The sequence below is a fragment of the Taeniopygia guttata genome, chromosome 1 (assembly GCF_048771995.1).
Source record: "Taeniopygia guttata chromosome 1, bTaeGut7.mat, whole genome shotgun sequence".
NCBI classification, from domain to species: domain Eukaryota; kingdom Metazoa; phylum Chordata; class Aves; order Passeriformes; family Estrildidae; genus Taeniopygia; species Taeniopygia guttata.
Genome location: NC_133024.1, coordinates 4,239,884 through 4,256,216, shown reverse-complemented (window position 1 = coordinate 4,256,216; position 16,333 = coordinate 4,239,884). Strand labels below are relative to the sequence as shown.

Sequence of the window (16,333 nt, the reverse complement as noted above, 5' to 3'; positions counted from 1 at the left end):
ATGGAAATAAAGGATAGCAATGCACAGCTTATGGTAGTTCTAATTGAGAAGATGTCTTCAAGGTTTCCTGTTTTTCCTGCCTCTTTTCTGAAAAATGTTTGTATAAATTGGAAACAAAAACTCTTTTTAGGGATATCAGGGAGAGGTTACAGTCTGAGTATACAACAGTTTGGGAAAATGATGCTACTGAATTAGGAGTACCCCCATACCTTGGGATACAAAAATTTTTTGTCATTGGTGTGTATTTTCAAATCTATGTTTCAAATCCAATTAATTGCAAACATGACTTTTTAATCACCACTTTTGCTTTTAAGTAACTGAAATCAAAGGTACATTTCTTAAACCAATAAACTTTTCTCTTTTTTCCCCTTCTTTTCTTTGTTTAACAGGATCATGATCGCCGTGTTCGAGAAGCAACTCAGCAATCTTTTGAGCAACTGATTCTTAAAGTAAAAAAACACTTAGCTCCTTACTTAAAAAGTATCATGGGTTACTGGCTGATTGCTCAGTGTGACACTTACTCCCCTGCTGCTTCTGCTGCAAAAGTAGCTTTTGAAAAAGCTTTTCCTTCGAGCAAACAACCTGAAGCCTTAGTATTCTGTAAGGATGAAATTCTTAATGTGAGTTTACTTTTGTATTTCTTTAAGGTTTCTGTTATGAGTTTAAAAGTCATCCTTCCCCCATCTATTCTTCACAGTTAAATTTCTTTGTCACCTGAAACTTTGCCCCTTTGTAGAGAACCATAGAATGGTTTGGGTTGGAAGGGACTTCTAAAAAGTCTTCATGTTCCACCCCCTGCCATGGACTGGGACATCTTCTACTAGACCAGATTTCTCCAGCCCTGTCCAACCTGGCCCTGAGCACTTCCAGGGATGGGACAGCCCCAGCTTCTATGGGCAACTTGTGCCAGTGCCTCACTACCCTCACTGGGAAGAATTTCTTCTGTAAGGAAATATAAAAAAGAAAAATAATAAGGAATGCAGAGGAAAAAAAAAAAAAGGATGTTTTTCTGATTTGAGATGAGGATGACTGGAATCAAAGGAATTAATAGTGAATTTTTTTGTGTGCATTCCTATGTAATGATGTTCAGTCAACATGTAATGTTGCTGACAGACGGAATAATGATGCTGGAGTAGTTTAGCTATAGTGAAAAAGAATGAAGAATGCTGAGCAGTGTTTCAGCATCTGCAAGTTTAATTCTGACCAAGGTTTATGCTATTCTGCCAGTCAGATATGATACTCAGTTGACTGAATTAAAAAAAGGTCAAAGATTGTATTGCTGGCCCATCATGTGCAAACCTAATTGATTTGATTTGCCTCAGTTTGGCTTCTTTTTAGCAGGAGCACATTGGCATAGGGCTGCAATTTACTAAGTGTTAGGAAGACTTAATTCAGACAGTACCACAACTACTATATTCAGATTATTTTCTAGCATGTTTATTAGCATGTCTAAAAATATTAGAAAGACAGCTCAGAGGTTGTGAAATTTTATTGTAGGGTTGTCTCTGAATAATGTGTGGACTATATTGTTCACATATAAGTATTAGATTTCTTTGTATTTATATGCATGGTTTTTCCCCCATAGGTGCTTCAAGATCACCTTCTGAAGGAAACAGCTGATACACTCAGTGACCCTCAGTACGTTTGCCTGATTAAATGTATATTTAAGTCTTTAAATCTTGGTCTTGATTGGGTTTTCTGTCTCTGGAAGTAGTGAATTTAGTTTTATTTCAGGAGACAGAATAATTATTTGAATCCAGATCCCAGTAACTTTGTTTGGGACTTAAGTGTTGCATACAAGTAGAGATATTGTAAAAGAAAGGCCTTATATATCTAATATTTATTATAGAAAACATTAATATTATATTATTTATTATATAATTTATATTTATTATATAAAATCAGGCCTTGCTCTGCTAAATTGCCTGTTACTTCTTCTAAGTGCAGCTATCTAACTTCCTATGTGAAAAATCATAAAAATGAAGGCAGTTAACACAACAGATTATTCTGGTAAGAGAACAGTTTGCACCTACAATAATCAAAACAAATCTGTCTCACAGGAATCAGTGAACAAAAGATGTAAACTAACCAAAAATGGAGAGATTTGAGAGATGGCCAACCTTGCCATTTACTGACCAATAAACTGAGTGTCAGTGTATTGTTAGCCAGTTTGGTATAACACAAAGCCTTCTGATATTTCCTATCAATATGAGCTTTGTGAATAAAGCATCAGCTGTTTCTGCATGAAAAAATTGAGTCCCAGCTGCTTATTGCTGCAGCACTTAAGTATAAATTGTTTTGAAAGTGTTATCAATTATCTAATTTTGTTTTAGCTCTTTTAAGAATATCATTTGTGAGTAGCTGGAAGATGAGATGACATTAAAGTTTTTTTTTCCCTAACACTTTATAGTGTAATTTAGAACCTGGTACCTGAAATCAAAAAAAGAACACAAAAGAAAATGAAGGCAGTTTACTTTAGACGAACTTGGGATGCCTGCTGGTTTATTTCAGTCTACTTTTAACTTTTTTGTTTGTTTCGCTTTCTGAGAACTGTACCAGAAGAAGAAAGGGAAGCCAAATTTTTCCGGATTCTGACCTGTTCCTTGTTAGCTTTAAAAAAGTTGCTCAGCATGTTGCCAAAGAAAGAGATGCATTCATTGGAAGAAAAATTAATGTCACTTCTGTCCCAAAACAAATTTTGGAAATACAGCAAAAACAGCATATCACAGGTGACTTTTTAATTTCTTCTTTATTTTGCTTGGTTTTTGTTAAAGGTTATACCCTTAAACTGAGGAAGTATTAATTACTTGTATTCTACCAGGATGAACTTCATACTTTGCTTAGGTTTGAAACAGCCTTCAGGTTTCTATGTAGATTCCAGAAAGGCTAAAGAAACTGTTCAGTTAATGTAATTATAAATCTTTTTTATCTGGGACTAATATCTGACCAGACTTAATGTTAAAAAACCCCCAAACTCAATATAGACAATATTGCTTGAAAATTTATCCAGTAGGCCAAATTTTTATTTCCATATCATCATGGTCTACCTTTTGGCAATCTGCTGTCATTTAAAATTCATGTAGAAGACAAAAACTCTGTCAACTTACAGCATGTGTTCTCAATGCTTTGAGATTTTCATTTTTTAAACAATTTTACTGCTCTTTAGTCTGTACATAGGGTGATGAATTCATGCAATAGTATTTTGTTTAAAAGCTTTAAGTTGCTTTTTGGAAAAAATGCCTTTTGGGAAGTATATAGAAATACAAGTTTTGACAGGCATTTGATCACTAAACAAATTACATTAAAATATTTGATAAGTCTGTTTAATAACTGTTTTGGTTTTATTGGTTTTTAATAATATTTTAACCTTTGTTAATGTGGTAAAATACAGGCATGGTGTGTTGTAAAGTTTTGTTGACTTTAAAAGGACTCTTTTTAACTACATGTAGTGACAAATTCTGTTTTTCCTTCTGTGGCCTCTGTCAGGTTCGCTCAGCTTTCTTTGAGCTGATTTCTGCTTTTTGCCAGCACTTGCCTGAAGTGGTGAAAGCTGAAGCACCAAGAGTTTGTCCTGCTGTTCTTCTCAGCATTGATGACAGTGATGCAGTGGTGTGTCCTGCTCTTTGGGAAGCAGTGCTTTATACTATCACCACTATTGAGGTAATGTGGGAAGTGTAAGGGGCAGATATTTTCATCAAATTTAACTTTTCACCAAGTGTTGTTCTCTGTGTAGAACTAGGAGGACAGGCTTGACTGGGTTTTCTTTATGATTTATAACAGGAACTCCTTAAGTGTACATCCTCCTTCTTTTAGTGTAACTTTCAAATATATCATGTCCAGCATAGCTGAAAATTAAGAGTTGTTTTATGAATTTAATTTCATTAACCTTAAACCCTTCCATTAAATGTAGTTACTAGTAAGTAAAATAATGCTTTAAACCTTTTTCTTTTTTAAAGACAGTTATAAAAAAGACCTGCAGTGCATTTTTGGTTAGTTTCTTTCCCCTTCAAATGTAAGGATTCTTTAGCTTTTTCGTTTTTTTTTTTTTTTTTTTCTCTTAATTTTAAGCAAAACACCAGTTTTGAATTTATTGCAGGATGAGTTGTTGCCATAGACAGCATCCTTTGGGGGTTTAACGCTGCAGGTCTTTTTTGCAACTGCTGGAATGAACTGTAACAAGTTTTCATGAAGAAAAAGCCCTAAACAGTCTTTGTTCAGCTTGTTATAAATATAGGTACCTTGAACTATAATAAATAAATATGATAATAAATAAAATAGATTGGATGACAAAAAAAATTAGGAAGAAGAAAGTGGCAAAGCATTTTCTAACCATTGGAAAATTTTTGAAGAGAGTTTTGAAGTTAGTGATGCTTCCAAACTCAATCATTGGTTTGCCTTGATAATGACAACTTAAAATTAAATACAGTATTAGTTACAATAGCTGATGCTTCTATGTGTGATGCTTCTATGAAGCATCATGAAAGCATTATTAAAGAGAAACCTTTAATCGCTGTTGGCTAATAAGAAAGGTCAATTGAATTTAAACAGTGCAGAAATAGTTTTACCATGTTAACTTCAGAAGCCAAAATAAGGAGAAAGTGATTTTAAAGATACTGGCAAGTGAGTAACTTAAAATAATTGAAACTTCACAATGACTTGTTTGAGCTATAATATGGGGACATAGGTTAAATGGCTTCCTTGGGAGTTCTTCTGAGGCAACATATTGTTGTTTAATTTATAGTTGTTTAATTAAACAACATATTGTTGTTTAATTTATAGTAAGTGAATTTCTTTCTGTAGGACTGTTGGAATCATGTGAATGCCAGAAAAGGAGTTCTGCCAAAGCTCTGGGCAGTGCTTCGAGAAGGTGGGCGAGGATTAGCTACTGTTATCTACCCCAACCTCCTGCCCTTCATTAGCAAGGTGCCTCCTGACGTTGTGGAACCAAAGCTGGAATACTTCAGAGTTTTTTTCAGCTCTGTAATTCAAGGGTATGGACCACAAATTTATTTATTTGGAATCAGTCTCTTTTACATTGGGAAATAAACTAATCTTTAAGCATTTAAAGATAAATGAAATTATGTGTTTAAATTTTTTTTTTCAATATCCAAAACTGGAGTCAGTTTTGTGGCTGTTCCTGTCATCTTAAATCTTCAGCCCTCCTTTTGATTTTACTACATCTTCCTTACATGAAGCATTCTTGTCTTTCCTTGTCAAAGCTTTGTGTTTAGCCCATGAGAAATTTGGATAGGGAACATTATTATAAGGGTGACTCTTGGAACATTATTATTATTAAGGGTGACTCTTAAGCATCAGGCTCTTCTCTTCAGTGTGTAATTCTTTCATAGGGGATTAGCCTAGTGATGCACAAACTAATTCTTGTGATACTCATTTTTAAAGGATGAAACTGCTGGTACTTTGTGCCTTTAAAATACCTCAAAACCACCTTTCTATCAAATGTAATTTAAATGTGTATCTGTGCACTGTGTACTCAAAAGCATATAGAAATTATTTTATGAAATGCTGAAATTTCATTTATTTAAAAAATAAATGAAAAAAAAATCAGTTCTCAGCTGATGTTGGTGTGGAAATTAGCAGAGCTCTTGGAGAAGAGAGTTATGTAGGGGTTTGTTTGAAAAGTGTATAGAATTTTATTACACAAAGTACAATGATTGTAATATTTCTGTGATCATTTTTGTGATCTAATATTTATTAGAAAGCACAGAAATTGCAGGTTTTCTGACTCAAAACTGGAGAGACTGTCTTTGGGTGGCTTTCTTTTTTTGATATAGGTTCTATTAAATGCTTGGTCAAGCATTTTAAAAAGTCAGCTTTCTAAATTGACTTTATTTTGATCTGACTGCTGTCAATGACTCTATGATCCTGTATTCTCATCCTGAGGGTGCATTGATAACATTCATACTGGGTTTCTTGGAAACTGAGTCACTTTGTTTCTTCTGTGTCCTCTCACAGGTTGTCAAGTGAGAGGGCAACAGCCAGTCCTTCAGAAAGTTCAGCAATTATAACTGCATTTATGGAGTGTCTGTGCTTTGCTATACTACAGAAAAGAGAAGAAGACCAAAGCCAAATTCATCAAATGCTTATATGTGACCAGGTATTCATCAGAAATCCTGAATATTGTTGCGTGTACATTTAATAAGTCAAAATTAAAGAGAAATGTAATTTTTGAGGATTTACTTCCCTGTTGAGAGTTTCCCTAGATTTTACAAAAGAAACCACACGGAATTGTCAAGGCTGGAAAAGACCTTTGAGATCATCCAGTCCCACTGTCAGCCCAGCACCACCAAAATCACCCCCAGACCGTGTCCCCAAGAGCCTCATCCAGGTGTCTCTTAAGCATTTCCAGAGGGGGTGACTCCACCACCTCCCTGGGCAACTTATTCCAATGCCTGACCATATTTCCAGGGAGTTTTGTTTTTTTCAATACCTGATCTGAATTTCCCCTGCTGCAATTTAAGGCCATTCCTTCTCATCCTTTCACTTGAGACATGGCAGAAGAGACCCACCCTCACCTCCTTTCAGGGAGTTGTAGAGAGCAATGTGTAACAAAAGTAAAGGTACTGAATTTAGAGGGTTTTTCTTCCTATGAAATCATTCTTTTTACTGTGGAATGAAAGTTATATTTAAGGGGAAAAAAGTGCCTCCCATCCTGTAAGTTTTTATAAAGTGTTCAAAAATAAATAATTCTGATATTTGCAGAGTTGCTTCCAGAATGTGTTTCGGAATTTTATAATTTCTTGGCATAATAAAGAATAAAGTGGTTTTATGAATTGGATCACTGTTTTTTAATATATTTTTTTTGTCTTTATAGCTAATTCCTTTTATCAATGCTGTACTTAAGGAGCCCAAGTTACAAAGTGGACCATTATTTTATCAAACAGCAGAAATGTTGAGTTCCTGGGAAGCCAAAGCAGAACTCTCCAATGATGATGGCACAGATGAAGTTTTCCAGAAACTGTTGTCAGATTTTTGGGGCCATCTTTTAAAAATGTGTGTACTTCATGTTGATAGGTTGGATGCTGATGAGAAATTACTGTTTGCCATATCTGGTATGCTAGAAATTCTTCAGAATCCGAAGAGTGCTACAAAACCAAACAATAGAAAATCTCTAAAAATCAGATTTACAGATGAGGATGAATCTGAAAGGAACACAGAGAGTCTAAAACTCATGGAAAGAAATAGTGACTCTGAAATTCAGGCTGACTTGCAGCAAACTTCACATCTAAGGAAAGAACCTCTAGAGAACTTAGTGTGCAACCTGGCTGAGCTGAGCATTGTGCATGTCAATGAACATAAGTCAGAACAGCATTTGAAATTTCTCTCTGCCCTGCTCAACACTTTTTCCTCAAACAGAGTTTTCCAAGTACTTTTAGAGCAAGGAAATGATGTAAGCCCTGCTCAAGCTGATTCCCAAAATGAAGTGAAAGCTCATAACCGAAGTCCATCTGTACAATTTCTGTATCTGAATTTAATAACCTGGCTGAAAGAAGACTGGAGAAAAGACACCCATTTCCTGGTTGATATTTTATACAGTGTACTTCATTGTTGCAACAATAATGATGAAAGGAAAGCCATTCTTGATGATTTAGCAAAGGTATGATTTGTACATGATGTTATTAATTTTTATCACAGTCATTCCTGTTATTGTTGGCTGTGGTCCACTAATAATCTTACTTTTTGCACTGTTGCACGGATGATAATTCCACATGAATTTGGGTTAAGTTTAGCATAAGTAAGGTAGTTTTTGGAAAGTTGGACATGATAGCATTGGGGTGAAAGGTTCTGTCCCTTTCTATATGGTCTAAATCATTAAAAAAAGTATCATTAGAATTTCTCTGCTCTTCCTTCTTTATATAGTGTACTTTAATAGTAGTCATTGGTAGCCTTTCTTATAAATAGAGTTTCTTACTGAATTTTGTGGGAGAGAAAGATTTGCAAGACAAAAATGATGCAATCAATAACTTTGTTACTGAATTTTATCAGCTTCTATTTGTGCCTGCAGAGCAGTTAAAATGGCATTATTGCTTCCTATTCAGCAAAGATTTTTATTAAATACTGGGGAATTTTGTTTTTCTTTTCAGATGGATCTGAAATGGGTTATTTTTCTCCAGATAATTCAAAAGGTAAATATTAAGATTTTTTTTGTTCTTGTTATCCATAATTTTTAATAATTCTCTGATGTTAGCTTTGACACCCACATGCGTTTGTAGTGGCAATTTCCATAGTTTGAAAATCTTACAGTTTCAGAGTAGTGTTTGTTTTAAATGCATTTAAATTTGGGGACAGTCTTAAAAATGAAATGATGATGCCAAAACAAAAGAATCTTTGTCCCTTCTGTTTTTGGTCAGTTTTCTTTTTGAGCCAGAGAGATTCCTGATTTGTGGATCATCTATTCTAAGCTAGAGAGAATGGAGCTGAGGATTAGACCAATAATTTAAATGATTATTTATATCATCAACCCTACAAGGTTCTTATAAGGGAAAGTTAGTATTCAATTTTTTCCCACTCAGTATTGACAAACTGACATTTAAGTGATTGCATGGAATGAAATAGTAAGTGTATGATGAATTTTTGGACAAGAACTCATAGCACTTGACTTACAGTCCAGTACATAGACCACAGGATCTTCCCTCACATATGCTGTGTATTTTAGGAATACTCGGTTTTTGTGATTTTGTAACTTACAGTGGCTTATCAGCAAAATAAAGTTTTTGTGACCTTCTGTTTCTTCTTAAAGAAACTCAGGTGCTATAAACAGTTTTAAATAGATTTTATTTCAGCCAACTTGGTCATACAGAAGTTATTTTTCTAATTCCAGTGTAGGAATTTCCTGGGCTCTGTAGTTGGAGGAGAAACATAAAGGAGGCATTTTCAGAAGGTGACTTGTTTCACTCTGCAGTAGAGATCTGACCCAGCCATAAGTTGCTCTCTCTGACAAAAAGAAAGTTGGGGAGTGTTGTTGCAGATGTAAAATCTGAAGGCTGTTTGTGGCAGATGATGTAATTCTCACTCTGTGTGTGCAGGGTTGACATACTAATCTTATGCTTAGTAATAAAAGTTAATAGTTAATAACAGGTTACACAGAGAAGCTGTGGCTGCTCTATCCCTGGAAGTGTTCAAGGCTGGGTTGGATGGGGCTTGGAGCAACCTGGTTTAGTGGGAGGTATCCCTGCCCATGGCAGGGGGTTGGTGCTTAAATTGGAACTTGGAAGATGGTCTTATGGTCCCTTCCAACCCAAACCATTCTATTATTCTATACCCTCAAAATATTCCTGCAATGCTTTTCTTGTGATCCAGGCATGCTCAAGCACAAGGAAACTTTCCTTAGTCTCTGACTGGCTGAAAGGAGACACGCTTGGAGAAAAACTGGTGGTGCTGGCAGATGATCTTTGTCACCTGGGCTTAAAACCCAGAGCAGCCTCCTCAGGATCAGCCTCTTCAGAAAGGTGGACCCTCCTGAGCTTGGTGTTGTCACAGCACATTAAAAGTGGTGAGCATATATAACCCTTGGAATTCATGAAGTGGAAACACTGCACTTACTCTTTGCATGAGGTTGAAAGAAATTGGGATTTTCCAGAATACTTCATATAGAACATTTAGGCTTTCTCCTGGTAGTTTTTTGTTGATTGGTTAGTTTTTGTTGGGGTTTTTGTTTCTTAGTTTTGGGCTTTCTTTATACTTAAGCCAGTTTACTACATCCAATTTAATTTTGTAAACATGAACTTGCAGCAGTAGCTGCCATTTTTTTGGTTCACATTGCTAAATGTGTTTAAAGAGAAGATTCAGATTTGCAAGTTTTGAGAACTTGAGGAAAATTTAAGTAAGCTTGATCTATTAGCTGATGTGCTGTAAAATAATAAGAATTTTTAAATCATACCATGTGAAATGTACCTTCAGAACTGGAATACCAAGTCAATTGTTACGGACCTATGTGTGTTTTAGTAATGCCTTATTACAGGAACTTTGAATTGTTTTGAGCCATTTACATTTATTTTCATGTCTTTTAAAAACTCTGTGTGTGCTCTTATGCTGGATATGTATTCTGATTTTTTTATTAATAGCATCCTATTTAATTTGTTTCTTGCAGTTTTAGTATCTTATATAGACTTCCAGGGGAGTTAATTTTTCTTGGTGTTTTCCATGTAAACTCAGCATTTGCTTTGATCCCTGAGGTGACATATTTCAGTGTCAGTGGATGCTGTGCACATTCATGGTGTTTCCAAGTTTCGAAGATACACACAGGCAGCTCACTGTGGTGAATGTTCTTAGACAATGAATCCTGAAATGGAGGGAACAGGAGAGACTTTCATGGATCAGTAGCTTAGGGACAAAAGGAATTAAAGGGGAAAAAGGATGTATAGTGAAAGGAAGATAATTGTATCTGAAACTTCACAGATCCCTAGCAGTGTGTTGTGATACTGAATGCTTAACTGATACAACAGATTACAAAAGAAATCCAAATCAAATAAATACTACAAGTGTACATGGGACAAACACAATTGTAACTGTATCAATTCAATGATAGGCTCTGACCTGTTAAAAATCAAAAAGAGATATTCAGTCATTGCAGTCTTTCCCTGTAAGTGACAGGTTGTAAAAAAGCAGCAAAAGAGGAATACAGTTTATTAGGAGCTGCTGTGGAAAGAACAGAGGACAAATGAAAATTATTATAGCATGTAGTCAGTATACTGAATATGTTGTCAATATCTGGAATTCTGCATATAGTTTTGGTCACTGCAATATTCTTATTCCAGTTTGGTCACTTGCAATATTCTATATGCTTTTGAAAAACATATAATAGACTATACCCAAAGAAATCTGGCAGGGATGGTTAGACAAGCAGTGGCTTCTGCTTGTAGAGTCAAGAAAGCAGACTAGAATTTGTCAGCTTCTAGTGGAAGTGATTAGGGATGGGGTTGTGCTTAAAAGCCATAAAATCACGATTTGTATAGAAAATACAAATAGTGAGAAATATATCATTGTTTCTTTCAGTGGAAGAACTTGAATTTGTAACACATACTTAGATAGCAGTCTTGAGGGCCAAGAAAAATATACTTCTTCATACAGTTTATAATTAAATAATGGAATTCCTTGCCACAGGATACTGTGGAGTTTGAGGATAAATGGGATTGGCTTGCTTGTATCCCATGAAAAAGGAGCTAAGCATGTTCGTGGCTATGTGCAGTAGTACAGTGAAATATTGGGCTCACAGGTGGGTGCCAGAAGCTAGGAGAGCATAAAAGGGGGAGGGATCACTTTGCACTTGCTCTGTCTTAAATACCTTTTTCAAAGTTGCTTCAGCTGATGTAGAGAAAAGATACTTGGCAGTGTGAAATGTTGGCTGGTGTCTGTGAAATAAGAGTTTAAGTATCCATTAGACTGAAACTGCTTTGGACTTTACTTTGTATTCAAAATTAGTAAACAGAAATCAAATTGGTCCATATTAATATGACATCTTTGCATAGTTGTCTTTATCAGGCATATTGTCTTTTTCCTCTGCCCAATAGAATCATTGATTGGTGAAACCTTTGTTGAAAGGATTATTGATAAACTTCAAGCAGCTCTATCTAAAGCAAAGGATCTTTCTGAAGCTGGAGATACTGAATCATCAGTATCTTTCATCTGCGACGTGGCCTCAAGCTTTTTCAGCTCAGTGAAAGGCTGTTTGCTGATGCCATCCTCAGAGGACTTGCTCCTTACCATCTTCCAGCTGTGTGCTCAGAGGCAGGATGCAACACACTTGACAGGTAATTTGGAAAAAGAACTTCATATGAGCTTTTTCCTAGCTGATGATTACATCTAAATTCTTCCTTTTTATGAAACAGAATCAAGTACGTGATAGAATACTGCACGTACATTGAACATTTGCAGCTGTACCTGACATGAAAATCTGTGCTTTAATTTACAGTGCCCATAGTTACTACTAAGTATCAAGTCCTTAACATATTTACAAGGATTTTGAAGCTTTTTTAATGTTAGTATCAGCTAACTTGGAGGCTGTGATATTGCTCACTTTTTTGACTGTTACAGAAGTTGTTTAAAGTCTTTGAAATATAACAAATTAACTTTTTTTGTTCATCTTGCACTCTGAGGGGGGGGGTCTATGAAAAAATGTGTACAATTGCTTCTTTACAGATAACATGTATTTATTCTGAAACCATTTATATTGGCCAAGTTGCCCAGACAAACTATGATCCAAGCCTCTCTCTCATGGATCATGTCTCATGTTCAGACTGAGATGCTGATTTATATACTTTGAATGCAGAATTTGAGGGTGTTAAATTGATACGTATATTTACTGAAATTAATACAAGTAAATACAATTATTCAGTGTTATAGAAGTGAAGTAGGACAGTACTAGCTTGGAAAACGCTGCTTTATAAATGACTGTTAAGGTTGTGAATGTTCAATATTTTGGTGGAAAGATTTGTGGTTTTGAAGACCATATGGACATATGGTAGCAGACAACAAGAACATCACTAATTCTCAATTAAATTAAATCAAATCTTACTGTGAGTCACAGTTAATTTAAAATTGCTCTGCAACAAGAAAGCTATGTATATGCCTTTGATAGTTTTTGCATGTAACCACAGGAAAGAGAATTGTTTACCTACTGTAGGACCTTTAGACATGTGATTGTTGCTGTATGCTGTAGGTTGTAATTAGAGTTTAGCTGTTTGTGATAGATTTGCTTGTCCATTTGTTCTTGTTTTGTTTTCTTTTTCCTTTTCCTACAATAGATGTGCTTGTATGCAAATTAAAACACACTTGGATGTCTGGTGTAAATTCACTTGTGCATCAGCTTCAGGGCACTCAGAAACAGAGCACCTTTTTGCTTAAAGCTGCACTGTGGGTCAAGAATCAAGTTCAGTCTTCCTCTTTGGATGTTAAAAGGTAATTGGGATGCACATCTATTCCATAATGTCTCATTCTTAAAAAAACCCAGGATCAGTGCTGTAATAGCCTTCACTGAATTGATGTCTGTATTCCTGAGAGACTTTTCAGCCTGTTGGAGGCAGTGGGTAGAGAAGAACTTACACCACTCCTGGTACAGCATGTATGGAGCATTGTATCAATGGAAAATATGCAGATGGCTCTTAATCATGAGTGCCAAACTTGTTTGCAGTGTTTTCTCCCTTTCCCAGTCTTCAGGTTTTGATCTCTGCAGTCAGTGATTTATTGTTGAAGCTCATGGAAGCTGATGGACAGTCTGGATATCTTGTGAGAGCTTATGTTGAGCACGTCACACCAAACAAAATTGAGTGGAGGAAATTGCACGAGTCTCTGTGCTCTGAGGTATGGAAATGATAATGGATTGCACCAGGTGGTCAATCTTTCCTCAAGCCTCTGTCCCCTAGGGTGGTAAGCTTTCTTTCCTGTGACATGGCACTGCACTTATGAGTACCATATGTTTCTGCAGAGGTTCTTGTTAGCCTTTGCCCATAAAGGGGATAAAATCTCTGTTTATGGACCCATCCAGTACTACTGGAGAAAAATCAAAATCCATGAAATTACCCTTTTCTGCCCAGAACACCAGTGACTTGCTTTACAATTTAGAAATTTTATCTGACAGAGTATACATTGTGAAGATGTTTTTATCTCTAAGTTAATGCTTCATAAAGATTAATTTTGTGAAAGACACCAATATCTGCAGAAGAATATGGTATGCTATCTATCAACAAAATGACATACATAAAGTAGAGAGTTGGGAAGGACATAAATTTCCTGTGCAGGCACCAGTCTACAGTAACCCTACAATTTCTTGCAAAATACATAGAGTTCTAAAGAAATGTATTTGTTTCTGAGCAGCAGTACAGTTTCAAAATACTGCTGTGCAGTTAGATTTTTAATACACTGGAGTGGGTCATCCTCACCATTGTGCATTTGATATGAATATGTATGTTTCATGGTAGTTTCTTAATCATTCTGAATTTTCAAGGTTTAACAGATCAAAGTATTTTTTCATACTCTTTTTATGCACATATTACAGTGGATGCACAAGCCTCTTTTGGAAGGAAGGCTCAGTATGAATTGTGAACCTCTGGAATCAAGTGTCAAGCTGTGCGACACAAATAAACTTCCAGGCCATCTGTGTACTTCAGCCTTATTAAGCAAAATGGTGCTACTTCAGCTGAAAAATAGTGTACTCCATGGAAGTCATGATGCTGAAAGAAAGAAAATTGATAATATAAGTAAGTTACAATGGTAAAACTTAGGGAAGTTTATTTTGTAGTAGTTGTAACCTGAATTGAAAATTAGAAATACGTAGTTGAAGTTTGGCATACAGGTGTGAGAAATTATCCTTTTACTTTTTGTTGCCTTTTTTTCCTTTTTTTTTTCTTTTTTACTTTTGTTCAGGTCTCCTTTAAAAAATAGTTTTTATGCTCCTGGGACCTCTTTTGGTTATTTACATCTTGTCTCAACAGAACTTTGAACTGGGAGAAGTATGAGTTTTCAAAACTTCAGATATGTTCATTGCCGAAACGCACTGTGCATTGGCATGAGTGGGCTACAAGAACTGTATCCCTCCCTTGAGGGTTTAACCATAATGTAAAGATAGTTTGAGACAAAAACTTTCCTTAATTCCATGAGGTGGAATCTAGATTCCTTTTATTTTCAAGAATGCTCAAATTAAGTGCAGCATTATCAAATTAACAATTCTATCTCCAAAATTCTCACCATGATGAGAAGTGTAATTTTGTAGCGTGGGTCTTTGTAAGCTGATGAAGGAACCACATGCTAGCTCTTTTGAAATTTGCTTGGTTTTCTTCTGGACTTAGGTATTGATTGCCTTGTCTACAGGAAATATATATATTAAAGAAAAGGAGGGGAACAGAGAAGAGTCATGCCATGCTTAATTTGCTTTAAAATTTCTTGTCTATCTAGAATAGCTTACTGCAGCCTTTTTTCTCTTGTACGTTACAATGGCAAATATCCAGTTCATGCTCTGAAGCATCTGAGATTGCATGTAAAAATAATACCTTTAATACATTAAAAACACATTAAAAAAAACAACAAAAACTTGACCTGAAACTTCTTGCTTATGCAAGTCAGTAGTCATTTATAAACAACAGCTGTTATTTAATTAGTTGCAGAACTGTTGTATTCATTACAATGGATTGAAGAATTGCAGAATCCTCCTTATCTGCTTCTGGAATATCTTCATATGTTAGAAGAGATGCACATCACGTATGGGGAGTTCAGTACTCTGAATAGTACAGCTAGCCTGCAGCAAACTATATTTGACAGGTATGTGAGAACAAGTGAAACAACTCTTGGCTCTATTTTCACAGTTTGTATTGCACAGAGTGCCACTGTATTCCATCTGTGTGTTGATTCAGAATGCATCCAAATGCTTTTGTGGTGAGCCCTGAGCATCTGTATATATTAACCAGGGTATTTCTTCTTCTTTGAAGATCAGAGGAACATGGAAGACTCTGGTCCTTAACCATGGCCAAAGTGATCCGTGCTGAGAATGCTGTATCCTGGGAGAGGAAAGAGCTTTTCAAGACAGCAGACGGGTATCTTAATAGTGCTGCCTATAAACTTGGTGAATGTTGGTAGTGTGAAATGATCCTGATTCTGGCCATTGACAACTGAAAGTTGAAAATGAAATGATACTTGTGTATGGCATGTGAAAGTCAGACTTGGTTTAGCATGTGGGATTGTTATGTTAGAGGATATTACCTCATTGTGAACTAACTGATGCTTTGTTTCCTAGTTCAGTTTCTGCGTTTCTTTCATTCTTGGTGTTTTGCTTATATGAATAGGTTCCTTCCATTAACAGAGGGCAGATTGCATACACTTCAGTGTTTATCATCTTTCTTAACTGAGGAAGAAAAGAGGGAACTTGTCTTCCACTGTGTGGCCAAACTTATGACATGTACGCAGACAGAGCTTTCCAGCACTGATGGTGAGTTGTTCTTACCTCAGTCTAGTTCATTAGAATTTAAGAACATTATTTTGTAATAAAGTTTGCTTTTAGATAAAACATATTTACTATAATCGCTCTTCCTAGAAAGAAATGCTTTCTCAGTTTGCCTGTTTCTTCTAGACTGTTTGGCATAGTAATTTTCTGCCTCATTCAGAAAGTACAGATACAAAATCAGAATGAAAATATTTAGGATGATATTATTAAAAGTATCCTGTTGTTGCTGTGCTTCTAGTTTGATCTATCTTACCTAAGCATGCCTGTAAATATCAAAGTTTTCAGTGAACCATTTAGGCTTTACACAGCATACAAAAATACTACTATTGTCAACTGGTCATGATTGTCTTTAGATACTTTGCCAAGAGCTCTTTCACACTTTAC

General features: G+C 35.7%; 1 protein-coding gene across 1 annotated transcript in view; it reads left to right on the top strand.

Moving 5' to 3' along the window:
• Positions 1–16,333, top strand: part of LTN1 (listerin E3 ubiquitin protein ligase 1) — a 30,963-nt gene that overhangs the window by 2,836 nt on the left and 11,794 nt on the right. Inside the window, exons 4-19 of the mRNA XM_002189994.7 lie at positions 390–620; positions 1,586–1,638; positions 2,549–2,729; positions 3,487–3,660; positions 4,801–4,991; positions 5,974–6,115; positions 6,833–7,615; positions 8,103–8,144; positions 9,319–9,511; positions 11,529–11,768; positions 12,762–12,915; positions 13,167–13,317; positions 14,012–14,213; positions 15,111–15,270; positions 15,438–15,542; positions 15,792–15,934. Coding sequence (XP_002190030.5) covers positions 390–620; positions 1,586–1,638; positions 2,549–2,729; positions 3,487–3,660; positions 4,801–4,991; positions 5,974–6,115; positions 6,833–7,615; positions 8,103–8,144; positions 9,319–9,511; positions 11,529–11,768; positions 12,762–12,915; positions 13,167–13,317; positions 14,012–14,213; positions 15,111–15,270; positions 15,438–15,542; positions 15,792–15,934 — 3,145 coding nt within the window. The remainder of the gene's footprint in view (positions 1–389; positions 621–1,585; positions 1,639–2,548; positions 2,730–3,486; positions 3,661–4,800; positions 4,992–5,973; positions 6,116–6,832; positions 7,616–8,102; positions 8,145–9,318; positions 9,512–11,528; positions 11,769–12,761; positions 12,916–13,166; positions 13,318–14,011; positions 14,214–15,110; positions 15,271–15,437; positions 15,543–15,791; positions 15,935–16,333) is intronic.